The sequence below is a fragment of the Dendropsophus ebraccatus genome, chromosome 11, assembly GCF_027789765.1.
Source record: "Dendropsophus ebraccatus isolate aDenEbr1 chromosome 11, aDenEbr1.pat, whole genome shotgun sequence".
NCBI classification, from domain to species: Eukaryota; Metazoa; Chordata; class Amphibia; order Anura; family Hylidae; genus Dendropsophus; species Dendropsophus ebraccatus.
Genome location: NC_091464.1, coordinates 54,122,159 through 54,149,605, shown reverse-complemented (window position 1 = coordinate 54,149,605; position 27,447 = coordinate 54,122,159). Strand labels below are relative to the sequence as shown.

At 43.6% G+C, this 27,447-nt stretch overlaps 2 protein-coding genes across 3 annotated transcripts in view; one reads left to right on the top strand and one right to left on the bottom strand.

Moving 5' to 3' along the window:
• Window positions 1-26,779, bottom strand: part of SMG6 (SMG6 nonsense mediated mRNA decay factor) — a 177,129-nt gene extending 150,350 nt beyond the window's left edge. Inside the window, exons 1-10 of one of the 2 annotated variants that reach the window (XM_069945683.1) lie at window positions 26,557-26,779; window positions 21,062-22,733; window positions 18,299-18,488; window positions 18,033-18,143; window positions 17,840-17,946; window positions 17,380-17,458; window positions 17,045-17,155; window positions 16,725-16,892; window positions 10,496-10,557; window positions 8,373-8,518 (exon numbers count right to left, since the gene is read on the bottom strand). In XM_069945683.1, coding sequence (XP_069801784.1) covers window positions 8,373-8,518; window positions 10,496-10,557; window positions 16,725-16,892; window positions 17,045-17,155; window positions 17,380-17,458; window positions 17,840-17,946; window positions 18,033-18,143; window positions 18,299-18,488; window positions 21,062-22,733; window positions 26,557-26,671 — 2,761 coding nt within the window. In that variant the 5' untranslated portion in view covers window positions 26,672-26,779. The remainder of the gene's footprint in view (window positions 1-8,372; window positions 8,519-10,495; window positions 10,558-16,724; window positions 16,893-17,044; window positions 17,156-17,379; window positions 17,459-17,839; window positions 17,947-18,032; window positions 18,144-18,298; window positions 18,489-21,061; window positions 22,734-26,556) is intronic. The other variant, XM_069945684.1, reaches the window with a different exon arrangement.
• SRR (serine racemase) overlaps window positions 26,260-27,447 on the top strand; it is a 17,506-nt gene continuing 16,318 nt past the window's right edge. Inside the window, exon 1 of the mRNA XM_069945687.1 lies at window positions 26,260-26,917. The gene's annotated coding sequence lies outside the window, so the exon portion shown is untranslated. The remainder of the gene's footprint in view (window positions 26,918-27,447) is intronic.

Sequence of the window (27,447 nt, the reverse complement as noted above, 5' to 3'; positions counted from 1 at the left end):
AAGGGATTCGATCCAAAGAGACCTGCTGGTGGTTTCTAGATGGTCTCTAAGTGACTTATCCCTAGACCACAGCTCCAACACAGGCTAGGAGTCTCAGCTATATTAGATTGCAGATCAGTCCTCTGTTGGCAGATACTGGCTGACAGCCGAGTGAGCAGGAGGCCGGGCAGAATTGATTATTCATGAAAAAGAGGGAGGAGGAAGGATTGATGAGGCATGCTAGAGTGTGGTACAAACACCATTCCACAACTCTTGAGTCTTCATTACAGTAGGAGACCTGAGATTGTGCATAATTCACGGACTATATACCAAAAGCTACCATGCTCACTAGGGGACTGCCAGCACCAGTAGTAGAGCCTGGGTGCTGACTGATTCCCTTAGTGTATTAAAGTTTTAGTTCTATTAGAGCCTAGCATTATATAGCAGTAAAGACTGATATGTTGATTAACTATACAAGTAAAATATGACAGAGCATTGCACAGACAGAAACCAAAAGGAGCCTACCATAATTAAAGGTTCCCATTAGTCAATACGTCAATGGAAATAGAAAATTAGGTTAAGGTGACAATTACCAGATATTCATCTTTTTCTCACTAGTGGTTCAGTAATCTGTACTTTATAATCATGCTGCCCTTGCTGGAAATCAGCACTTCAAGCACAGACTTCCTGCCGAGCCTGAGATGACTCTTGAGTTATGCATAGTAGCCAATCTATGGAAAAGAAAAGAGCGGCAGGCTGAACCAATGATGAAACGGGAGGTAAATCTCAATACGTCCAGCCCTTCTCTGCCCTAAAATTTCCCATAATGGGAAAATCTGGCCGGCAGTATAAAGTATATGGAGCGTAGTATGTTGGACAAGGCACTCTGGCACATGTGGGTCCCAACTAACTGTGCAGCTCTATGAAAGGTATGCAGACTGCACATAATAGCCCATTCTGCTGTTTCAGCTTCCTGACCATCTCTAGGAGCCCTTGATCTCAACAGGTGCAACCTCCAAAAGGTAATGGTGAGTTTACACAGATTTGACAGATCTTTGAAGCCAAAACCAGGAGCAGACTATAAACAGGGATTAGGTCATAAAGGAAAGACTGGGATCTATCCTCTTTTTAAATCCATTCCTGGCTTTGGCTTCCAAAATCTATCAGATAAATCTGTCTGCGTAAACGCACCCCAAGACTGGCATCTACTAAATATAGAATGCCCTGTAGTTATACCAGACCTGCCTGGACAGCCATATAATTCTGGATAAAATTATATGGGTATTTATTGACACTTCTACCTTCTCTGATTTCAACCTGAAGACCATGAACACATAAGTTCTTTTTCTGTCTGTCTTCTTGTTGATTATTTTGTACAGTATATTATCTTTAAACGTTTATATATAATTTACTATGTTCTGATGACTTGGCACTATAGTCCTTTGATTCTGTCTTGTTAGAGAATAATAAGTGTTGGAAAAATTCAATAAAAACTATTGAACTAGGAAATCGTTTAGAAGTAAAATAAAAAGCCAAGGTAATCCGAAAGTTGAATGCATCGGCAGATCTACTGATATAACAAGCAGCGTATACGTCAAGCATGTGGGAAGTCCCCATCAGATCTTTTATATGATGATGAGGGGGAAGCAACAGTGAAACTTTTAGGCTTCCATTCCTAAAACCTTCAATAAAACACAAATGAGCCATAACTTACATACAACAGAAAGCCTAAATTGTTTTACCGGTATATAAAAAGGAATCAATGACACATTCCGCTTTCTTAATCACATTCATTACTACTCACAAGTCTTTGCTTCCGGTCTATACCCCTACTGATATACATAGCAACTCAGAGAAAAAAAATTATTTCTAGCTGCCTGTTTCATATGGGTTATCCTATCTCAATGCAAGAGGGTCTTCACCTTGTGTACAAATATGAACTGCAAAATTACAACTGCAGCAACAATGGCTGCCACACAGGACCATACCATGTGACCAGATCTCCACCACCGGGGGGTGGTGGGGAGCCAGAGGAACAGTCTGGCAGCACTCCCTCTGTGGGCACTGGTGTTGTTTAGTGGTGTCACTGCACAGGGGTTACGTTTTCTAGATTACGGACCCACTTGAGTGAGGTGACGCAGAAGTGGCAAGTGGGCTTACACATGACAAAATGTATATTAGCAACTTCATTTTGAATTTTTCAATTAATGTATAACTTGTGGATATGCGGGCACGTCTTTTGTTTAGTTTTTTTCCTTTTCACAGAATTACAAAAACATTACAATACAATAAGCTATCGTAGTAATATAAACCAGACCATAATTATGAAGAGAAAAGTGGAAGGAGGAAGCTACAATAGTATCTCTTTATACAAATGAGATGGTAATCGCCTAAACAAAATTTTCTATGACCTACACAGTAGAAAAGAACAATAACAGCTTAAGGAAGCAATACACTTTCAATAACCTTCGGACTAATATTTTCTCCATGAGGAAGGAAGGGGTAAAAGCTTTCCAAGAACAATCCAACACAAGGGACCTCTTCCATCTAGAGAAGGAGTGTCATACAGGCTGCTCTCCAGCTGTCGCAAAACTACAAACCCCCATTATGCCTTGGACAACTGTCGTCGGCGGCCCCTATAAACGCTAGACTGACAACCAAATCCATTGTGGTTCAGCTGACAATAGTCTAAAGTGTATGGGGACTTTTATGTTAAAAGTATTCCCCCCCAAGCGCTAAGCCGATCACAGGGTTCCCCACTGCATCAACCCATCAACTGCAACATTAACGCCACAACACAGAAAGATCAGGCAGGTTTACAGGCACAATCTCCCATGGATTCAACACAAATTTTACCCCTGCTACAATTACCGCGGTGAAACCCACATCATGACAACAGAATGGGCATGTTGCAGATGTGCATGCTCACGTTTCAGTGTATTAAATGTCCATAGCAAGGGAATAAGCAAATGGATGTGCATTGTATTGGATGCACACCTGCTTTTCTCTAGTACATGAGTGTCCTAAAAGGGTGGCCCTTCATTGCGGATTAACTGAGAGTAGCCTAGTCTTTATAAACTCATTTTCCAAACCAATGACCCCCCTAAATACTCACACCATTTCTGTTATGTGACATATTCCCCATGATTCAGTGTATAAGTGAAAGCTAAACACAATACGCACTATGGTAGCTGACTGAGCTACTGGGAGCTGCTGCTCTGGTAACATTATCATTCACACACGTGTTGGTGCATGCGTAGAGGATTACACGCCTATTATGCCGAACTCCTAAATCTCTCAGCATTAGGGTCTCATTTCAGTGTTGCTAACAGCAGGAACTCCAGTGTAAGCAAGGAAAGCAAAAATTAGCCTGCAGTGGTGGAATTCCTCTTCTGTGCCACACAGCAACTCTAGTTTCCACAGTCCTGTGCCAGCACCCATGTCTAATACTGCTAATAAGACATTCATCCCTAAACCCACTGCATTAGTCACTGACTAAACCGCTGATACATAGGAATGTTAGCTCTTGTTAAAGCCATTCTTCTCTGGGTCCACTCATCACTGAACATTAAAAAGAAAACAGGCAATATTAATTTACAAGGTCTTTGTTCATATAAACCAGAAATGCACAGCGAGAAAAAAGGATTCTGAAACTACTAGTCAGAAGTAGTAACCCTGTTACCTCCTCCTCCAATGACATGACCAGATGTTTTCATAATAGAAGCATCCAGATTATTATTATTATATTTTAACTGTTCCCCACCTACATGCTGCTCCAATGAGGTCCCATGCACCTAGCTTATGGGCTAAGGAGTTTAGAATCTTTGACTGAAGAATAAAAGCATTTTTCTATGTTACGGAAGGACAGAGACATATAGGAGGGTACCATGTGTCTTCTTAAACTAACAGCTTTGTTAAAGTGTCAGCAGTTTGTAACTAGGATTGCAGCATGTAAAAGTTATCGATCACATCAACTCTCATTCCTAAGATCCACTGGTGTCCTGAGATAACGCCAGTGGCGAGTGTGCAGACTCAATCAAGTTCGACTCTTTTGCTTCAAAACAGTCTATGGCATGGGATGTTCTGTCAGTCAGGGAGTGGAGTGCACTGCCACACACGTCCCCTGGCTGTATATCAGAATTGCAGCAGGTCTCCGGAACAAGACCTGGTGCAATCAGTAATTTTTGACATGTCTGATGACATAAAAACGTACGCCAAATGACAGTAACACTGGAACAAAGAAAACCCGTTCCTATATTATACTGTCAGTAATGGCATGAATTTTTTTTTACACAAAAAGGTGAAGGCTACAGGAATATAAGCAAGGCTTTACCCTGTCAGAATACTTTATAAAAAGTAATAAAATAATTTAACAATAATGGTACTACAATCATCTGAGAGAGGTGCATGCCATCCATGACAGTTAACACCTAAAACAAGAGCTTCTTCTTAGGAGAAAGTTCACTGCAGCTAGCTAAAGTAGTAGTTAGCCGCACTGGAGAGAGATTTCCCGTTACACAATATGGAGAGAAACTGCATGTATGAGTGCCATCCACAAAAGAAGCCTCTCCTAAGTCCATGCACAAAAAAAGCCCACCTACAATTTGCCAGGACGTTTGCTGAAAAGGATGAATACTGGGACTCTACACTCTGGAGCGATGAGACCAAGATGATATTTTTTTGCAGCACAGAACAGTGGAATACAAAGAAAGATACATGGTGCCTACAGTGAAACATGGTGGTAACAGTGTCCTTATGGGGGGCTGAATGAGTGCTGCGGGAGACAGGGAGCTGCATGCTATCCAGGGAGTGTCAAGTCTGAACAGACTTATTTTAGAAACAAAGGGAAAATTACATACAATGGTACCTCGGTTTAAGAGCAACTTGGATTGAAAGCGATTTGCAAGAAGAGCTCAGCGTTTTTCAAAATAATAACTTGGTTTAAGAGCATTGCTTTGGTTTAAGAGCTCCCTGTACTGGGTGGGAGGGGGAGTGGCATATGCCCTGCTTATTCCTTTATGCTCCTTGCAGTCTGTCAGCCCTTGTGTTTCCCATCCTCTTCACTCCTGCTAAAATGTGCCTGCACTCACACTCAGCCATACACACTGCTGTATAGAAAAGTTTCTGTCACTGTCTTCCTGCACAGCACAGTGTTGTTTTTCAGGTTTATGTACCTACTATACATTATACACCACATGCTGATTGCTATACTGTACAGTAACTTATAATATGACATTCATCTTTTTAAAGGGAACCTGTCACCCCCCGTGCCGGGGTGACAGGCTCCCGACCCCCCGCTACAGCCCCCTATACTCACCTGATCCTGCCGGGTCCCGCTTCTGGATCCGGTCGGGTCACGGAGATCTCAGCTGCTGCAGCCCGGCGCGTGCGCTGAGAGATGAGTCCAACACTCAAGAGAATGACGTTGGACTCATCTCTCAGCGCGCGCCTTGATAGGGCCTTAAAGTACAGTATGTCTAATCTGAACTCAAACACCTATGGGGAATTCTGAAGAGACAAGTTGAGCATCCAGGCTCTAAAAGAGGTTCTTTATGAAGAATGGAAAGCGATGAATGTTGCAACGTGTTGCCAACATGTTCATTACATGCCTTGAAGACTCTGTGCTGTTAGTACAAAATACTAGATGCTGCAGTTTCTTTTTTTGGAGGGAATTTATTTTTGCTTCAACTAATTTTAATTTGAGGAAAACTGAACCATTTATCATATGGGTTAAACAAAAAGTCTTTGGAAAAATATTAGATTTTTTTCATGTTTAGTGAGATATTGATTAAAATGTTAACTTTTTAAGGTTGAACTTGGTAATGTTGAGATAGATAGATAGATAGGATAGATAGGTGTGTATACAAACTGTACATGTTTAGTTCTACATAAAACTTTAACGCACATTTTACTTTGAATGGAAAACAGCTGGTATTGAAGGTCACTAAGCACTGACACCTGTCAGTCATTTGCGGTACTGCAGCGGCCCTTAGAATGAGTTATGTACCCCCTCTAGAAGTTCATATACAATCATTTAAATAAAATTCCATAAGCCTGTTAACATGCAAAGATTTATAAAACCGCTTTAAAACATTTAAGATTTTTTTTTTACTATATAAAAAACAAAAAAAAACAAAAACAAAAAGAGAAACCATCTACTACAGAAGATCATCACTTAAAGGGGTAGTGTGGCGCTCAGAAATTATTCACAGAATAACACACATTACAAAGTTATACAACTTTGTAATGTATGTTATGTCTGTGAATAGCCCCCTTCCCTGTGTCCCCCCCACCCCCACCCGCGTACCCGGAAGTGTGGTGCATTATACATTACCTGATCCGTGTCGAGGGCCGTCCGCCATCTTGTGCCAAACGTCATCTTCGGATGGACGGCCGAGTCGCTGCCGCCCGTCATCCCTCTGCCGCGTCACAACTGTGCTCAGCCGTGATTGACTGAGCACAGTTATGCTCAGCCAATCGCGGCTGAGCATCGGATGACGCTGCAGAGGGCGGTCGGCATTCGGAACAGTCGGAGCTGTTCACCGTCCGCCCGAAGAAGACGTCACTCGCTGGAGATCGGAGACGGGTGTCGGCACGTGACAGGTGAGTATAGCGCACCACACTTCCGGGTACTTGGGTGGGGGTGGTGGGACACGGGTAAGGGGGCCATTCGCAGACATAACATACATTACAAAGTTGTAGAACTTTGTAATGTGTGTTAGTCTGTGAATAATTCTTTACCGCTGCACTACTCCTTTAACAAAGAAAAAAAATGTAAAGTAAACCCTTTCTAGTGGTGAGAAGACAATTTTTTTTTTACCAAGGAAGAACTTGCCTCAAAAGGGGAAATCCCAAGATTTACATTTATTACCCATACTATCTGATTATTTAAAGGAGGTCTGATATCTGGAACCCACAGAATCAAGAGAACAAAGTTCCCTTATAGCCCAAGCAAATGGTGAAGCAGCAGGCATGTACTGGGACCTATAAAGAAATCTGGGCATGGCACTCTGCCATCATTAGAAAGGTGATACGTTCTAATGTTGGGATAACCCCGTTCATAGGGCAAACACTAGATTCATAATTGAAGATTACTGTGCAGGTTTTTAGGTAACCACAGGAGTAATATAACTTTCACTTACTGGGTGATTAGTTTATTGCCAGAGGTAGAGATGAGTGAATTTACAGTAATACCGAAGTGAATCAGTTCATTATCTCTGCAATCTACTCATCAGCCTGGTTCAATTTACCTTTTTCATTTAAATTTTTCATTCCTAGTTTTGGCTAAAAATAACAAACAAAATGTGTGTCAACCCTGCCCATGGCCTTCCTTGTATCACATTAGAGCCACACATCAGAGTATTCCCCAATATCTACCTCCAACAGAAAGCGTTGACTTCAGTTCCTGTGTATGTAACACAGAACTTGTTACAATGCAGTAATCCACTGTATGGGAAAGCATGGTCTGTTGCGCCTCTTTTTATACAGTTACAGGATTGCAGCCGCACAACACTTCAACAGAGGCTACAAGGACACACATCTGTCTGCTGTTGAGTGAATGGGGGCCTATGAGGTTCAATCATGTTCAGGGCAAAAATAGTGGTCTATGCTGCACTACTCGTGCCATCACAATAAACAGTGAATGATGATTCCTGGGTGCAGTTTTATAGGGGAAGCTGGGGCTCAATAGCTAATGAGCCCTGTTAAATTACTGTATTTTTCGGAGTATAAGACAACTTTTTAACCCCAAAAAATCTTCTTAGAAGTCGGGGGTCGACCACTTAAAAAAAAAAAAAAAAAAACTCACCTGGGGCCCGTTCCCAGCCTCCGCGAGCCTCCTGTCCTGTTCCCGATGCAGGCAGTGTGACGTACACTGACTGCGCTGTGGATCCCCGAAGCTCTCCAAAGCAGCCGAGCGTTTCATCGGAGAAGCTAGGGTTTCGGGAGAGCTTCGGAAGAATGATAGAGGCTCCGGAAGTACCCAAAGCCTCTGTCATTCTTCCGAGGCTCTCCCGGCAGCTGAGCTTCTCCGATGAGACGCTCGGGAGAGCTTCGGGGATCCCCGGCGCAGTTAGCATACGTCACACTGCTTGCACCAGGAATGGGACAGGAGGCACGTGGAGGCCGGGAACAGGCCCCAGGTGAGTTACCTGTTATTTTTTTTTTTTTATTTAGCTGCAGGTAATCCCTACCTGCCTGCAGCAGGGCAGCGGTAAGACAGAGGTTAACATTTTCTGGTGTATAAGGCGAATCCCTGGCAATCTTCTTGAAAGTCAGGGGTCGTCTTATACGTCGGAAAATATGGTAACTAAAGAACACTATCTTTTTTGTAATTATCTGTTTTGTACCGTACTATAGATTGTACACACTTTTTTTCATACTTTTTTTCATACCTTTGATCTGACAATTATTCCCTGCAAACATATTGATAGCCATAAGCTGCAACATCCTCGTACTGCCGATAGGAGACGGGCTGTGTTGGAGGAGGGCTTTAAATTCCTTAAGAAGCTTTTCTGCAACCACATGGAAAGTTTCCATTCTGCAAAAAAATAAAAAGTCAAAAGGAAAAGGTAAGTTGCGGATAGTGGTTCTTGACAATATTAAAGCCAAATGTCTGTACATATCCACATAAATTCAAATACCAAAAATGCTCTAAGGCAGGCATGTCCAAACTTTTTTCGAAGAGTGCCAAATTTGATGAAGTGAACATGTGCGAGGGCCGACCATTTTACATGCTACATGCTATATGCTTTATAACACAGGCAGATAATAGCAAGCTGGATACCTGGGGGGCCGTAAAAGTTCGGAACGCGGGCCGCAAATGGCCCTCCGGCCGGACTTTGGACATGCCTGCTCTAAGGGGTCAACATAGCACCAGAATTACTTAAGCAATTGTCTTGCCGATAAAAAAATTTCCACATTTCTTTTATTTTTAGATGAGGGAGTGGTTTACTTTTTTTGTATACCAATCACCACCCATGGAATTAAATTGTATATGTCTGTTTGTATGCAATCACACGCACACACACCTTGTATTAAAGATAGACTGCATGTAACACATTACCACCAGATTCAGGTAGAAGTCTGGTGTCAAAACTGATCCAGCATGAAAGGGTTAAATAGTGTGAATAAATAATATTCAACACAGCAGTCTGCAGCCAGGAGCCCACAAAGTTACCTTCAATATCTATTAATACGCTGTGTGTTGGCTTATGATGGTTACTGTAACTTGTGGTGATCTGCACTTGCGGAGCCATAAGCCACAGCTGTCATACTGTCAGGTTCCTTTTCTACATGGTGTAATGCGCTGTGGTGGGAGATTAGTGAGAAAGGCCTGCAAACCCCACTGGGAAGTCCAGCTAAGGTTTGTCTCTGCAATATACTTATACTTGTGAAAGTCTGGAGAGCACACTTTTTTTTTAGTGAAACCAAGACGTGCTATCAGGGAAAAAATTATGTTTCTTAGGGTACAAACCCACACACCGTATACGCAGCAAATACGCAACAAATACGCAACAAATACGCAGCAAATACGCAGCAAATACGCAGCAGTTTGATGGTGAAGATTTAATGCTGAGTTCAGTTATTTAGATCTAATCTGCTGCGTTTTTGTTGCGTATTTGTTGCGTTTTTGCTGCGTATTCGCTGCGTATCGCAGCAGTAAATACGCTTTGTATACGGTGTGTGGGTTTATACCCTTACTGTAGCTCGTAAAGGAGATGTTCAAGAAAAAGCATGCTGAGGACAAATGTATATATTGTATAGACCCTGCTAGAGTTCAAGATAGATATAGAAAAAGTCATGCAAAAAGTCACGCCCAAAGAATGAACCCGCTTGATCTTCAGGCGGACGGCGGAATCTGTCAAACCATAAAACAAAAAGTCTATGGGAGCAGCGGAGATGCGAGCGGCCACCAGAGTCCGCGAGCAGTGGAATCCGTCACGGGTGTTCCGTCAGGAGTCCGTACTGTGCACAAACCCTTACATGCAATTATAGTTAACCTTTTAACCATGAAATTATTTAGGACTATGGAGACTCGCCTCATGTTCAGGTAGGATAATTAGAAGGATAACAAATTATGTCTGCCTGAAAAAAAGCCTTATTTGATTTGGGACAGACAGAGGATTCCTATGCCTTATTTACTCATGTGTAAGAGGTGCAGATAGATTTACTTTTCTTTAGGGTTACAATTGGAACACAGAAGTAGAGGTTTGGATACATTATCTGCAACCAAGACTCTGGAGACGTGAAATCTGCAGAGATCTGTGGTATGAATGATGTTTGTCTAGGGACAGAAATACTCATGAAATGGCTAAGAGAAGGGGTGATATTTGGGTCTGAGGCACAACATCCCCGCATCCAGCTGAGAACATCGCTCTGCAGTGATGTCAAGGGAGTAGTGAGGGCGCTTCACCCACTGAGCCCTCAGCTATAAACACAGCTTGGCTGCAAAGAGGCTCACATTCCAAAGAGATGCATAACGTCGGAAAATGAGACACAGATCCAGCACACTTACCCAATCCTGGTGAAGAGCTTCCCCTGGGCATGCAGGAAGCTGAGCAGGAAGCGTTTGTTCAGCTGCATGGGAAAGAAAAAAAAATTGAAAAAAAAAAAGACAAAACAATAAAACCTTCGACATTCTGGGAAAGGAGTGGAGTCCCGGGTGCTGAAATAACCTGGCCTGGGGATGTGGGGGCGAATGGCTGTAGATGGGAAATGAATGACATGCTCTAAATCTCACACACATGCTGGGATGGGCACATGCCATTCTAAGGAGCAGAATGTACAGGCCGTCTTACAACAACATCCTCTACTGCTGGTAAAACACTGCTTAACAACAAAGAAAATAGAATAAAACGGCATAAAAACTTATGAAAATAAAATAACCAACAAATAAGAGCAATCAGTCAAATATATACAATGACTATTGCAAAAATGTAAAATTCTTAACTAGGGTACCCACATCTGTGGCATGTATGGTAATCTACAGAGGGACTGAGGTGGGACTGACAAGGGCCCTCGATCCCTTCCAGCCTGCTCGCAGCCATCAGAGGTAGTCCGAAAGCTGAAAACAGCCAAAACAGGCAGTTTAGAGTAGTTTACACAACTCCCATAGAGGTTAATGGGAGCTGTGTAAATAGTGTAGCATCGCAAGCTACACTGTCTGGGTAACTCAGGGGTCTCAGAAATAGCTTAGCCTGCAGTTGTACACTGTTTAGGAAACTCATATTAACATTAAATGAGAAAGACTTTGTAAAGCAGTTTTTTTTTTTCGTTCCTAACCACTCCTAAGCAGCCACAGCCAGACTGGAGGGGTCAGGCAGCCTACTATTTTAAAGCGTAACTGTCATTTCAGGGTCATTTTTCTGAAAACATTAAATATCAACAGTACAAGCGATTTTAAGAAACTCTGTAATAGGTTTTATGTACTAAAACAGTTTCCTTCTGGACTGAAAAAGCAATCTCCCAGCCTCCCCCCTCACATCAGAAGAAGCAGGATTTCTGTGTCCATTATGTGGCTATGGAGAGGGGAGGGGCTGTTAGGAGTGACTGAGCACGGAGGAGTCCTGGACAGCACAACACCCTGCAATCTTCTCTCAGTAAGTTCATAGATAAGCACTGACCTTTCTGAGCCCAGAATCCTGCATTTTAGGTGCCCAGAGAGTCTAGAAATAGCTGACCTTCATGTCACCTCTTCCTGCTCACTCATCTCCATCGGCCCCTCCCCCCTCCATAAGGATAGAATGGAGAGAGCAGAGCCAGTCTTCACTGGCTTCTCTGTAATGACGACGTGTTTGCCTGATAATGCACAGATAAGAAGTCAGGGGGGGAGGCTGGGAGATTGCTTCTTGAGGACAGGAGGCGGCTTTTTTGGCTGATGAAACCTGATACAGAGTTTCTTAAAATCGCTTATACTACTGATTTCTGCAATGAAAAAAAAAAACATGACAGTTACGCTTTAAGAAAGGTACGAGTCCCCCAAACATTTATGGCGTATCCTGAGATATACCAAAAATGTCCAGCTGGGAGTACCCCTTTAAAAAGTTGTCTAAATTGAGTAAAAAGAGTCTGCTTTGCTCCCAAAATTTTTTATATAATATATAATAAATATATATATATATATATATATATATAGTGCCTTGGATTACGAGCATAATTCTTCTGGGACCATGCTTGTAATCCAAATCCACTCTTATACCAAAGCAAATTTTCCCATAAGAAATCATTGAAATGTAGACAATTGGTTCCACACCCCAAAAATCATTTTATAATCATTATAGCAGCAGTGTGTATAGCTGAGTGTGAGTGCAAGCACATTATAGCAGCAGTGTGTATAGCTGAGTGTGAGTGCAAGCACATTATAGCAGGAATGGAGAGGATGGGAAACAAGGACTGATAGAGACTGCAGGGAGCATGAAGGAATGAGCAGGGCAGATATGGACACAGTATAGCAGCACTCTCTGTCCGAGGAGAGAGGGGTTAAAGCTATAAAGAGATTACCCCCACAGTGCTGTCCCCTGATGCAAGCCCCAGCCTGAAGTGGATCTGCTATAAATTGGAAGGTGAGAGAGACTTCCTGGGTCAGAGTACTGTGCTGCAGACCCCGCTATGCAGGCCATGCCCCTCCCCCACTCACGCTCCCACCCAATACCAGGAGCTCTTAAACCAAAGCAATGCTCTTAAACCAAGTCGCAATTTTGAAAAACTGTGAGCTCTTCTGGCAAAATGCTCTTAAACCAAGTTACTCTTAAACCAAGGTACCACTATGTATATATATATATATTTTTTTTTTTTCTAAACCTGGACAATTTCCTTTAAAGACCTCAAAGTCTCTTAGTAACTACCTGCAGGACTCCCCATAGGTAATGGCAAACCTATCTTCAGATGACTATGTCGTGGAAGTGACCAACACAACATTGCAGCCATCAGTGGTGTGCAACAAAGACTTCCAGCCCCACATTTCTCAGTGTGTGATAGACAAAATATTAGAGAAGTATTTATTTCTATTAGGGCTAAAGCCTCATACAAGAAGGGGGAAGAGGTTCCAGCTCCGCATGCTCCGAGTGGATGAAGTGCCGGGCAGCCAAGCTTTCAGCACTAATGAAGTTTTCAACTTCCAATAAAACTAGGATTTTATGACCTCTGTAGCTGAAGCGGCCCAATTGTGAGGCACAGCAATGTAATAACATGACTTCCCTAATTCGTCTACATATAAAAAGGTCATAGAAGTCTAAATGAAGTCCCAGACAATGACAGATGAACAACAGTGATCCATTCACATATGCGCAGTGCAACAGGGACCCATGGTGGCAGATTTACCACGTGTATAGAGAAAGTCAATATGATAGATAGGATTACTAATCGATGACCTGTGAACTGATCAGCAAGTAAGTTAACACTGAGCTTTAGCTCCTAAACAGAACTGATCGATGCCCTTTCATTCTCGGGGTGTTGCAGACGCTGACAACCCCCCCCCCCCCCCTCAGGCCACGCCTGACACCTGCACAATCCTACATGCAGGCACAAGGCACCAAATAAGGGAAGGATTGTGCACAGCGGCCCCGGGACGAAATTGTGTCTTAAGATGAAATTTCAATACTTGAGTTTTGGACGTAAATTTCTGTATCTGCTCTTTCTCAAGCCAGAGCCTGCTTTAAGCCTCCAACACGAAGAGCGAGAGGAAGAGACGCAGCTGAGATGTAAGGATCCCTGGGAATCCAGGATACATCCAGCAGAGAGAGACACAGAATGGACATCCAGGGGGAAGGGAGAGCTAAACAACAAAACATAAGACACCCGGAAAAAAGCTACTCAAAGGTTTCCGTTAGGTAGAAAGTCAGTAAACAGTAAACTGCATGAAATTCACGTCTGTCCAGATATTAAAAAGAAAATGCACTAAAAACATCACGAAATAGGAAGAGTCAACAAACACAGAATTAGTTGGTAATAAAGTAGATATAACTAAAAAGAAAGCAAGCAAATTAACAAAAAAAAAAATTTAAAGAATTGTCCAGGCAATGAAATAGTTAGTAATATGCCTGGGCAGTGGTCACTCCACCTCTTTAACTACTGAACAGGCACCAGTATCATACCACTCTGTCCCTGCTGTTTTTGGATTCAAGGGTCAGGACACTGCAGACCTGTCCGGCCAATAAGCAGCTGTGTCCTGTCACTGTCGCCAATTGGCTGAGGCCTTATTCACACGTCCCATAATATACAGATCCGTATTTCTGTATTCGAGTTAATTCACATGGTTGTCTTTTGGGCTATTCACATAATCATTAGATCGTCCTGGTGCGGACCTAGATTTGTTTAGATCCTCTCATAGAAATCAATGGGATATGCTATCTTTTACGGATTGTAACCTGTTTGGCATCCGTATTTCTGTAAAAAAAATACAAATGAGTTATAATTGACATGTTGGGGAAAAAAAAAAAAAAAAAAGATTTACAGAAATTTGGATGCACTACAGATGCTCAATCCATAATTTTTAGTGGATTGTACGGGTGAATAGCGGGAGGAATCTACGGACTTGAAAAAAATACTGAACAAGTGCATAAGGCCTAAATCTGGAGGTGGCCACACAGTATGATACAATACTGGTGGCAGCACAGGAGCATGAGAGGTGAGCGCAGGTGACAGAGGTGACATTTTTTTAAAACCTGGGTAAACGTGGGTATGTAACTAAACACTCCCCTGACCAGACAAACCCTATAACAATAACCCTACCCATAACAATTTTTTTAGTTTGTGCAGAACTAACAGTGTATTAAAAATGTTCCTCTCATTATAAAAAGAGGACTTGACATGATGATGCAGAGTTTTGTTCAGTCAGACTCTCCTCATTGATTTCTAGATGTAACCAAGACAAGCTCAAGGCTATGCGCTTCTCTCCCCAGCTCCCAGCGTATGAAGTCTATGGAGCTCATCTGGTGCAGTAAGACAGATTGCAGGCAATTGGGGAGAGAAGTACTTAGCGATGCACCTTTTCCAGCTGTATCTAGAGATTAGTTAGAGGTATGTAGTTACATTGTAGAATTTCCTAAGCCAAACTGTAGCCTGAGTGTCCGGTGTACAGCACTCCTAGGTACTGGATCTGCACAGCCAGCAAACAGAGCAGCTGAAATTCACACCCAGTAGATACACCTATGCCAATCTCTGCGGTTTGCAGAAATTCATGAACAAAATACATCATTCAGATGTATGGAATGGAGTTTCTTTTGTAATGAGTAACTATACCCTAAAGGCTGCATACATGTCAGACCCCAGTTTGCATGTTTTACAGTTCTAATATGGGGCCAATGACTGGGACTTTTATACCAAGTAGTTTTGATTATTTCAAAACTCATTTTCAGTCTAGAAGATCTTTGCTTTCATCAATGCAACAGCTGTACTATGGTCAGGTCTGAGGCAAACGTAACAAGTCACATTAAGGTCAATGTGTAGGGGGACAGACATGGCATGAGGAGGAAGTGGGTATGCTCTTGTGAGTCACACCAAGCACTGCGCATGGTGGAAGTCACGTCGCACTCCCCGAGATGCTGGGAAAGTGGTTTTCGTGTTTAACCAGCCACAATGAAACAGGGCACCTTACTTCCTCCACTCTGCAGTTCCTCTAAAAGCTAACCAGTACACACGCAAATAAAGTCTGATTGCCTGGCAACCAGCCACACGCTTGCTTGTAAATAAGGATGGGTACCACTGCTATATGCAAATCCCACACAAGAAGGGAACAAAATAGGCGAGTAGTGGTGCGGAGCACATCGGAAATATCTGCTGACACTAGAGATGTGTAATTGTAATACATAGAGCTGACTCCTTACCATAAAAGTATCGGCAAAGCATTATAAAATGGCTTCAAAAGTGTTCCACATATTAGCTAAGAATGGATAAATTATAGTAGATGATTGAAAATGTTAAGCAGGAAATGTGTATGGATAAGTAATAAATAATATTTTTTATAATAACGGGACTTTATAGTAGCTGTCACACAAAAATAACGCACTGTCTTTTTTAAAGAGGGAAAATAGCACCACCTGGAGGCCAAAGTTACGTACTGCTCTTGAACTTTTACAGACGTTCAGAGTTGTGAAATACTGAAAAGAGTATTGTGAAAGCAGGATAGAAAATAGATTAAAAAAAGAACCTATTCTTGTTCAGTATGGCTGATAAGTGTATGAGTGCTTGAGGGGAAAAAAAAGTATTTAGAACAATACTTTAACAGTAACAACAACCACTAAACTTCTAGGGGGTGAAAGGAAAGCACATTAAGACGTTCCCCCATAGTACTTCTATCAGTCTTTTGGTCAGTCTTTTTTCAACCAAAACCAGGAAACTGTGCAAATCTTTCCATTATCATTTTGCTCTGTCAGTTCCACTCCTGATTTCAGTTGGAAAAATACTGACCAAAAGACTGACGGAAATATAATGTGGGAGCATAGTCCCGGAACGTGATCTAAGGTGCTTTTCATAATTTCTGACTGGCTGAGAGGGATCACATGCCACCTTGTGTGTACAGAGAGCAATCACTTAAGGGCTGTTTAGTGGATGTAATTATTGTTTAGTGGAGACACTTTTCTCCCTCTGACATGTCAAAGTTTTGAACAGTCAGGGTCAGAGTGTTCAGATCACGACCAATCGGGAGAACGAGCTGGGAGAAGTCTGCACTCAGCACGGTCTTCTACCAGCTCTGTGTCATGTGAGGAAACAGCCACATAACTACAAAGGCAATAATCAAAACTCACATCACTTGGACTAAGACTTTCCAGGTCATCACTCCCAGGACTGCAGTTGCTGGAGGAACCTCCCCGTGTTGGGTGGATCCATATCTCCACTCGGGTGGTATCTTCAGTCGGATTACGATAGGTGCTTGCATCTATATCCTTTTGTGGCTTCTGTGCCATCTGCTCAGCCTAAAGTTTAGCCACAATAAAAATCATCAATACAAATGAAGGGATTAAGCAATCTCCACAAAACCAGTGCTGTAAGATTATAGTGCACACATTTACATAAAGCACATAGTATTGTACAGAGCTTCACATCCTAGGAAAACACAGCAACTAACCTTACGCTTGGTCTCTTCAAACAAACTCATGAGACTTTCCTTGGCAGTGAGTATTGGGTTGCTGGCAGCTAGGCTGCGCATGTAGTAGTAAACAGCATCCAGCTTTCTCCTCTGTTGAAAGGTACGATATATGAAATAAACATATACAGTAGTGGTGTACAGACTGACAAGATTACTACAATAAGTTAAATACAACACTTGTGATTCTGGTTTGTTATAAATAGTTTTAGAAAAAAAAGGAAAGACAGAAGGAATGAAGGAAAAAGGAAAAGTGCCCAATTACCTTATAAACCTGGACAATCTACAGACAAAAACCTTGGCACAGTCATTCTTACCGTGTATATAGCCAAGAGGGCTAGCTGATTGTAAGGGCGACCATTCTTGGGTGCAATATGCTGAGCCTTTAGATACCAGCTGTAGAGATAACGGACATGTTCATAAGCCACTTTCTTACTTATTAATCTTAAAGTGTACCTCTTTCCATGTCCGAGAGACATGTCAAAAGTTTTGATCAGTTGGGGTCGGAGTGTTCAGATCCTGAGCGATCATGAGAACAAGTCGGGAGAAGACCGAGATCAGCGCATTCCTCTCCCAGCTGTGTCACATGACAAGATGCCTCATAATTTAAGTCTGAGGGGCACATCTTTTTTTACTGACACGAGATTGGGAAATGGACTGTGCGGTTCCTATTGATTGGTCAAGGTCTGAGCACTCTGATCGTTAAAGACTTGATACGTCTCTCTCCGACTTGTGGTGGAAGTTACACTTTAAACACATAACCTGTGATATTACTACCTGCGAGCTTTGCCGTAGTTACATGTATCTGCTGCTTGTTCTCTGTAGCGGGCAATGTCGCCCTGGCATATCATACAGCGTTGAGCGCTGATCAAAGCAAACTTCACCTATATAAAAGAAACAAAAATCTGTAAACAAACATATCTAAGGTACCATAACCCACGATCAGTCACGAGGTGAATAAATGGTGCACCGTTTTACGTAGTGGCTTGCTGCGAATAGCCATTCCGTCCATGTAGTCCTCAAGCTTGAACTGATACGTTGCCTGCAGCTTCTGAAGCAAACTATCAAAAAATACTGTCCCCTAAAGGCAAAGAAGTTGTGCTTTAAATAAGTATATTGTAAAAAAAGGATAATACAAACAGTATATAAGGTAAGGCGAAAAAAAACTGGCTGTATTAGGAGTGGCACAACCAGCATGTATAAAGTAAGTAAATGTGACTCCTACAAGATGTTCACCTCATCTAACACCTTGAGCAGCTGGCGGCGGATGGCTTCGCTTTCACCCAATGACTCTTTTAGGAAATGGCGAAACTTCTCAATGACTTGGTAAAATCCGTTCTTCCACAGCAGCTGGTCCACATTGTGCTGGTCACAGAATTCAATATCAGACAGAAGGCAGTGCTCATAGAGCTGGAGTAATTCTGACCTGCAGGGAGAGGAGAGGTTATCTACACAAATACTACATAGCAGGTCACTCTAGACGCGCCACTTTTATCATGTGTTACAAACACCTTTTCTTCAAGCTGTTTTGAGCATTCCTCAACGGGATCTGGAAACCACACACATTTTAGGGCATTTTGTGGTTATGACTGATGGAACCCAAAATTAAACACTATGGGGGAGATTTATCAAACATGGAATAAAGTGAAACTGGCTCAGTTGCCCCTAGCAACCAATCAGATTCCACCTTTCATTCCTCACAGACTTTGGAAAATGAAAGGTGGAATCTAATTGGTTTCTAGGGGCAACTGAGCCAGTTTCACTTTCCACCATGTTTAATAAATCTCCCCCTATGGGTTATCCCATTTAGTCATAGGTCATATTCTAGTGTGCCAACATCTGCCATATGTGCCAAAAACTTTAGTTATGCCAGCCCGAACCATGAGGCAAGGAAGCATCCAATAAGGAAGGTAGAGAGGACAATTCTAGACAGTTTAGGTCCTTATTTATAGTAAGAGTGAAGGAGCACATCTAATAATTTCTTGCCCTAACAAACTACTAAAATAGACTCTGTCAGTAGGTTTAAGCAGCAATATGTAAGAATAGCATAAGCTAGTTACAGAGAAGCTGGACAAAAGGATGTATCACTTACATTGTTCTGTTGTGCAGCCGTTTCTGAGATATCCTCCTGAATAACATGGACTCTGAGCACAGAACACTAGTCCTCTTTATTATGTGCGTGTGCTCAGTAGTCTTAGATATTCATGAGCACCAGCTCCCTCAGCCAAAGCCCACTGATTTGCAGTTGTCTATCTATAGTATGTGTGTATGTGTGTGTGTGTATGTGTGTGTGTGTGTGTATGTGTGTGTGTGTGTGTATGTGTGTGTATGTGTGTGTGTGTGTATGTGTGTGTGTGTGTGTATGTGTGTGTATGTGTGTGTGTGTGTGTGTGTATGTGTGTGTGTGTGTGTGTGTATGTGTGTGTGTGTGTATGTGTGTGTGTGTGTGTGTGTATGTGTGTGTGTATGTGTGTGTGTGTGTATGTGTGTGTGTGTGTATGTGTGTGTGTATGTGTGTGTGTATGTGTGTGTGTATGTGTGTGTGTATGTGTGTGTGTATGTGTGTGTGTATGTGTGTGTGTATGTGTGTGTGTATGTGTGCGTATGTGTGCGTATGCGTGTGTGCGTGTATGCGTGTGCGCGTATGCGTGTGCGCGTATGCGTGTGCGCGTATGCGTGTGTGCGTATGCGTGTGTGCGTATGCGTGTGCGTGTATGCGTGTGCGCGTATGCGTGTGCGCGTATGCGTGTGCGCGTATGCGTGCGCGCGTATGCGTGCGCGCGTATGCGTGCGCGCGTATGCGTGCGCGCGTATGCGTGCGCGCGTATGCGTGCGCGTATGTGTGTGCGTATGCGCACACATACATACACACGCACACACACACTGTGTAGAGGCAGACAGGTGTCAATGAGCAGCCTAAGGTGGTGCTATACATATAACCATATAGAGTAAAGGCATAATTCTCATATTTTAGGAGGAACACTAAAAGATATAAAATGCACAAAAATTAAATTGTTCCCTTAGGCCACGTACCAACATGCCAAAGAACACATGAGGCCGAAACCACACCTAGTGGCTGATAATCCCAGCATTAGGATGTGCTTTTGCCATATACATTATAAGCAATAGGGAACGCAGCCTTATTCTTCACCGTTCCTTTTATCCTATTGCAATCAAAACATAGAAACATTATATAAACCTTCTCTTGCCAAGATTTATCAAAGGGTGTAAAATATAGACTGGTGTAAACTGCCCACAGTGACCAATCACAGCTCCTCTTATTTTACCAGAGCTGAAAGCTGAGCTGTGATTGGTTGCTGTGGGCAGTTTACACCAGTCTATATTTTACACCTTTCGATAAATCACCCCCTCTGCATCCAAGGAGATTAGCTATGTATGTCCCCTCCTCGCTGTCTTTTGTATGGCTGTAAAACAGCCACAGCAGGAGCCTCCCCCAAAAGATCAGCAGACGATCAATCACTTTCTCTGCATGTTACCGAACAGACTGAAAAACTGTGGGCACGTTCATTTTCTGTGTGCACCATTCTTTTATATGTTTAGCATTCCTTTAAAAAAAAAAAAAAAAAAAAAAAAAAAAAACTGACATGTAAAGATGTGTCAAGTTTGAATGTTAAGACCATGACCGATCTCTACAAAGAGCCAAGAGAAGAGTACGCTAAGTGCATTCTCTCACAGCTTTTTACCGCATGACACAGATAAAATCCCAAAGTAATGGGACCATCTCTGTGGCAGGCACACAGAGAGAAGCCCTCAACCACATACTTCTTTCCCCACTGACGCTAGTGATCGGTTGGGGCTGAACGCTCAGACCCCAACTGATCAAAAGAGACATGTGAAGCGTTTCCTTTTGATCACCGGGCCATAATTAGAGATCAGTCTGGTCTGAATACTTAGACCCTGAGCAATAAAAACATGACAAGTCAAAAATTTTTGTAATTGACAGGGAAACTTGTAACAGAATGTCTAATATTGCCTTACCTAAGCAAAGTCATTTTAGCCAGGCCTTCTGTGCTGATCATATCCCTAGAGAGAAGATTACTGAGCTGCAGCTCTTGGTTATCGGCCATTCTCAGAAGACGGTTCAGCTCTTGCTGTTGCATTGTCCTCACTTGTTGCTCTATTTCCTCTGGCATTACTGGACTTCCAGAATATGACGCGCTACCATACTGTGCAGACTGAGCTGGATATCCAGGATAGTATCCAGCAGGATACACGCCATTGCTGGGACTTAAAGAATAAGGCATTGAGTAACCAGTGTATGGATAGGGCTGACGAGCAAAGTAATATGGGTTATCAGAATTCTGGAATTTGTAGTAAGGCGCCTGCGGGACAGACTGGTAACAGTCACTCTGTAAAGGAGGTGTAGACTCATCGTCAGTATCTAGAAAGTGAAGCTGAGGGCTCTGGTTTTTTAGAGCAGGCTTTTGGTCAGGGTTATTGGGATCCCAGAGGCGACGATTACCTCCACCACGGCCTCTGCCACGCACAGATTTGCTGCACAGAGTGGACACTGGCTTTGTGCTGTTTGGTTCTAATGCCCCAGAAGCACTGGATATATCAGTGTTAGCTGGAAGAATTAGGATACCTCTGCCTCTGCCCCTTGGCTCACTTGATCTCTCCCTCCCTCCTTGCTTCTCTAAGCCATTGCTGCGCTTCTTACTGGGTTTATCACTTTGTTTCCGTGTCCTCTCCTCATCTATGACTGGCTTACAGGAAGATTCCCGGTTGTAGTACCCTTCGCGGGTATCCTTGCTGCCTGATCTCTTGGCACCATCTGTATTCTCTGGACAGCTTTTGTCACTGGAGCTCTGTCTCTTCTTCCACTGATTCCTGCCCTGGAGTGACTCATCCACCCAATCCTCTTCAAAAGAATCGGTTGAAGAGAGTGAGACCTGATTTTTTGCTCGCACCTTTTCTTTACGTTCTCCAGACATCTTTCCTTGACGTCTCCGGCTGCCCTCGGCTAGCTGGGCTTCTTCACTACTGTTGTTGCTTCCAGCAGAACTAGTACTGCAGTTCCTGGTGCGGGTCCTGCGCTTGTCGGAGTGTGAATAGCGCTTGGTGGAACCAGCCTTTTCTTCCTTACCAGGCCTCAATGGGGTCAACTCTTCTCCAACCTTGGCGGTTCTCTCCCTCTCTGATCTCTTTGACTTTTCAACCTTGACACCCTTGTTTCCATTTTCCAGAGTAATCTTATGATTTGTGACAGACTTTTCAAGACTGTCTTCACGTTCTAGTTTTAGATTTTCAGTTTTCCTCACAATATCATATTCTACAATTTCACTCAAAGATTCTTTCACAGGAACGTGCAGTCTCCTTCCTGGTTGGTAAATCTGTCGGTCGGGTTTCTTGGTTCTTTTTGTCATTTTTTGCTCCTGCATTTCAGAATTCACAGCCAATGGACCACCATGCTCAAGATCATCATCATGGATCTGATCCTCAGACAAGACAATTGGGCTGACCCCATTAACTAAAGTTTCACAGTCTTTGGCTTTCTCATTTCGATAATCATCATTGTGATTTCCGCCATTGCCAGACGCATCCAATTTGGGCTTATTTCTTAATCTGGACAACCCAGGCTTATAGATCTCAATGTCTGGTCGTCTATTATCTTTCCTCTGTCTTGGTTCCTTCATTTCCTTCATGGTTTCTGGAAAAACAGAAAAAATAAAAGTAAAGTAATGTGAATAACAAAATGACTGAAATTTGAGAGAAAGAGATTCTCATTTACAACTAATGCTTCTAGAAGAGAATACCTTGATAAATACGGTCTCTAATGAAACATGAATCGAATAAGACGAAAAAAAGTGTGTACAGAGACTACCACGTTTGCCAAGTCCCCACTGATCTCAGTCTAATCTCAGTATGTTTATGGGGTGTGGGAGAAAACACATGCAAACACACTGCCAAAAGACACGCCATGAAAGAATACCATCATCACAGGACATGTTATGACTTCACTATCACCATAGACTAAGGAAAGCAGAGCATGCTTGAGTCCAATTGTTCAGCATTTGAATACCGGTGACTGAAGTTGGATGTTCCAGCATGGAAAGGCCTCCCTAGGGCTGCATACAACTTCTTCAGCAACTGGTATACAATTGCCGACTGAAGAATGCTCGAGTTGCGCTCATCTCTGTGAATTACTTTTATGGAATAGTGTTGGGGCATGCTCTGTGACCTGTGCAAGGAAGTGGAGGAGGCAAAGTGTCACTTGTTAATATCAGGCTCTGTTACCTATACATATAGGTGTTATGTTTAATCACAGTGCTAACCGTGTTGAAAAGTAAAGAGTGTTTAGCTGTAATACTGTACTCTTTAGGAGTTCCTTTAAAAAAATTTTTTTAAAGAGATAGAGACATGAAATACTACAAGTACATGTCATATAAACAATAGGTAATGTCCCTCTCAGTCATCTGTTATTCCCATTGCACTACTAGAGTACAGTGCAGTTCTTTGTGATGCTCCATACAAACTCAGACATTGTCTGTGCCAGTGTCATTGTCCTTTCTTTACTGGAAATTCAAGTACTTCCTGAATTACTTAATGGCTTGACATTTAAAAAGGCAAAGTAACTGCTGTTTGTTGTTTTTTTATTTAGTTTTTTTTTTTAAAGAGAAACTGTTGTTTCATGGAAATCTATAGAATGAGTTGCCTTTAGTATACATGAGGAGTAGCACTCATCTGCCGACGATCTCTCGCTGGTTTTTACCCATCTACAGAATCCATCTCTATTATCTGCCCCTGAGCAAAAAGGTCCACACACAGATGAGGATCCTACTCCCCCATATCTCCACACACATACTCAGAAGAAGCATCTGAACAGGGGACATTATAGAGCAGTACTGAGCAGTCATGAGAGTTCAGCACTAAGATGATTCCTGATATTCACTACAAGCTTTAATAGTCCTTTTCTGCTTCTGACTCTCTCCAGCCACGTCTCTATAGACTTCTATGAGCAGCGTGATCGCACAATGAGGTAATAGTCTGCTGTCTCCTATCTCAAGACCTTCTTCACACTTACATCATGTGGACACATTTTCGCATCAGTCTCCAGTCTTGGCCAGTCCATGGATCTGAAGACCTTTACGGACAGCTGTCAGTTCAGATCATCAGACCCATGGTTGGACCAGGACTTGCAGCCATAATACAAATGCAAAGTATAGCCATAGTTCAGAGATAAAACTGATCAGTGACACTAAGGCCAATACTAATCTTAAGGGGCAATTATTAGATGTGTGAACAGCATTTATGGGCTCCATAATGGTCTAATCCAGGGGTCTTGAACTTGCGGCCCATGGGACAATAGTTTGCGGCCCCCACATCAATATCAAAGTTTAATGCTAGTGCGGCCCGAGTTTGATACGAATGGCACTTTTCAGTGTTGTGTGCAGAGCTGAATGAATCTACTAATCACGGTAGGGTTAGTCCCAATGGTGAACTTCATCCCCACCTGTCCCGCCCGTCAGCGTGCCCCCTCTCACCCGGCCCATCAGTGCGCTGTGATTGGTGAAAGGCACAGGCAGGTATCGCTGCACCTTGGCCGGGTAGACAGCTCTGCAGGGTCTCCCCCTGTGCTGGGGCTTGACAGGGGTCACAGACTCCGCAACGAAGGTGAAGATCTCCGGGTGGCTGTTCCTGGGGGGCAGGGCAGCAGCTGGGGCTGCTCACTGTGAGAGCCGCTGTCCTGTAGGCAGAGTTTCACTCTCTTCTAGAGCTGGACTCCAGGTACATGACTGTGTTACTGCTGACAGTACCTGGAGAATGAGGATAACTGGCCTGTCCCTATCCCAAGGTGATCCCCTGTATAGTCATACACTCCTATCCCTATGTACCAGGGTCTGTGTCCCCTGTATGGTCATACACCTCTATCCCTAGGTCTCTCTATATAGTCATACAACCATTGTGTCAATACATAAATTGTGGAAAACCTGATGTGGCCCAGCCTCAGCCAGACCTCCAGCGGCCCCGGGTAAATTGAGTTTGAGACACCTGGCCTACCCTACGTAGGGGCCCCCTAATGGCCTACCCTACGTAGGGGCCCCCTAATGGCCTACCCTACGTAGGGGCCCCCTAATGGCCTACCCTACGTAGGGGCCCCCTAATGGCCTACCCTACGTAGGGGCCCCCTAATGGCCTACCCTACGTAGGGGCCCCCTAATGGCCTACCCTACGTAGGGGCCCCCTAATGGCCTACCCTACGTAGGGGCCCCCTAATGGCCTACCCTACGTATGGGCCCCCTAATGGCCTACCCTACGTATGGGCCCCCTAATGGCCTACCCTACGTATGGGCCCCCTAATGGCCTACCCTACGTATGGGCCCCCTTATGGCCTACCCTACGTATGGGCCCCCTTATGGCCTACCCTACGTATGGGCCCCCTTATGGCCTACCCTACGTATGGGCCCCCTTATGGCCTACCCTACGTATGGGCCCCCTTATGGCCTACCCTACGTATGGGCCCCCTTATGGCCTACCCTACGTATGGGCCCCCTTATGGCCTACCCTACGTATGGGCCCCCTTATGGCCTACCCTACGTATGGGCCCCCTTATGGCCTACCCTACGTATGGGCCCCCTTATGGCCTACCCTACATATGGGCCCCCTAATGGCCTACCCTACGTATGGGCCCCCTAATGGCCTACCCTACGTATGGGCCCCATAATGGCCTACCCTACATATGGGATCCCTAATGGCCTACCCTACGTATGGACCCCCTAATGGTCTACCCTATGTATGGACCCCCTAATGGCCTACCCTCTGTATGGAACCCCTAATGGTCTACACCTTGGGCTGCTTTTATGCAATACAAACATCAGTCCAACCTCAGGTCTAAAGAACTCCGCTGTAAACATAGTGCTATATACAATGCATTCAGTTTGTGCATCTAGATGGGCAGTCAGACCAGTGTGAATACATTCTAATAGTGTGAGCAGAACTAAGGATCCCCACACAGACAGTGGTTACTCCAGCTCACCAGTTCTAGTCATGCCTTGATGTATGGTCATAATATGGATGAACACGTGTGTCTAAACTTTTTGTGCATGTTTATAAAGTTGGTTTAAAAAAAAAAAAAATCTCACCTACATGAACGTTATAGTGTGCACACCTCTGATATGTCTCCAGGCCAGTGCTGGGAGTCTGGGCAATGCTGGGAGTTGTAGTGTCCCAGCAGCTGGACAGTCACAGTAGGAGGCCACAGTACAGTGACACTACTATGGAGCGCTGAGCTCACCTGGCCGGAACCTTATAAGAGCTCGGGCGCCCTCTAGTGTCAAGATTATAGAAGCAGAAAAGTGATGATAAGTTTTTATTTGCTCTAATGGCAGCCAGCTCCCCTTATGCCCCTCATAGTAGACGCACACACTGGGACAAGGTAGACATCACCATGTGACAGAGAACAGGACCCTGACACAGCACACACATACACTGGATTATAGGGACTGGGAGAAGTGAGCGGATACAGTCCATACCAGTAATAACCGCTGTCAGTTCTGTCCTACCTCGGGCTACAGGGCTGTCGCTTGCTGCAAGAAGCTCCCGTAATTCGGAGGCAGAAATCCTGACCCGCTCTAACGTCGCCGCCATCTTCCCAGCGACCGCCAGGAATCAAAACAAGAAGTGAAGTATACGACGACGGCGAGCGCGCTGGGCCAAACCAAGGAAAGCACGCTTCCGCCGTACGGAAATAGCCGCTGACGTAACCCGTGACTCTGTACGGACTGCCATATAAGTGTCAACAGGCGGCAGCCATGCTGCTGTACGGAAGGAGGCAAAGGTTGCTGTGACATGCGCAGTGAGTGCTGGTAGCTGCCGGCGTCCTCCAGTTCCGAGGTGAGGTTATATAATGGTCGTGACTAAACTACCGTTATATAATAGTTAACAAGTTATGTTACTAAAGGGGATTTCCTTATAATCGTTCTTGTTCAATAAGTTATGATAAGTTATCTTATATAATGTATTGCTACAAAGCCTAATATATTGGTTGCAGTTCTTGTGAAGTTGTGAGTGTGTTTATAGGTGGTATGTTCACACAGGGCTGAACCGCTGCGGATTTGTTGCAGGATGTGTCTGGCCATCTTTGCATTTGATAACTGCAGAGGAAATGCATTGAAAAAACGCATGCGTTTTATAGATTGTGTTTGATGATCAGCAGCAATTATGTGACTGCCTGGTAATAGTGATCACACTGCAGAGCGCAGACACAGTTTAGGCTGAGTTCACACATGCAGTAATGCAACGAAAACGCAATGAACACCTTATTTAACTGCAGTAATTTATCATTTAATTACCATCCAGCCATCATTGCGTTAAGACAATGGGACTCCATCCTGTGTGAACATACCGCAAACTTGCTTTTTTCA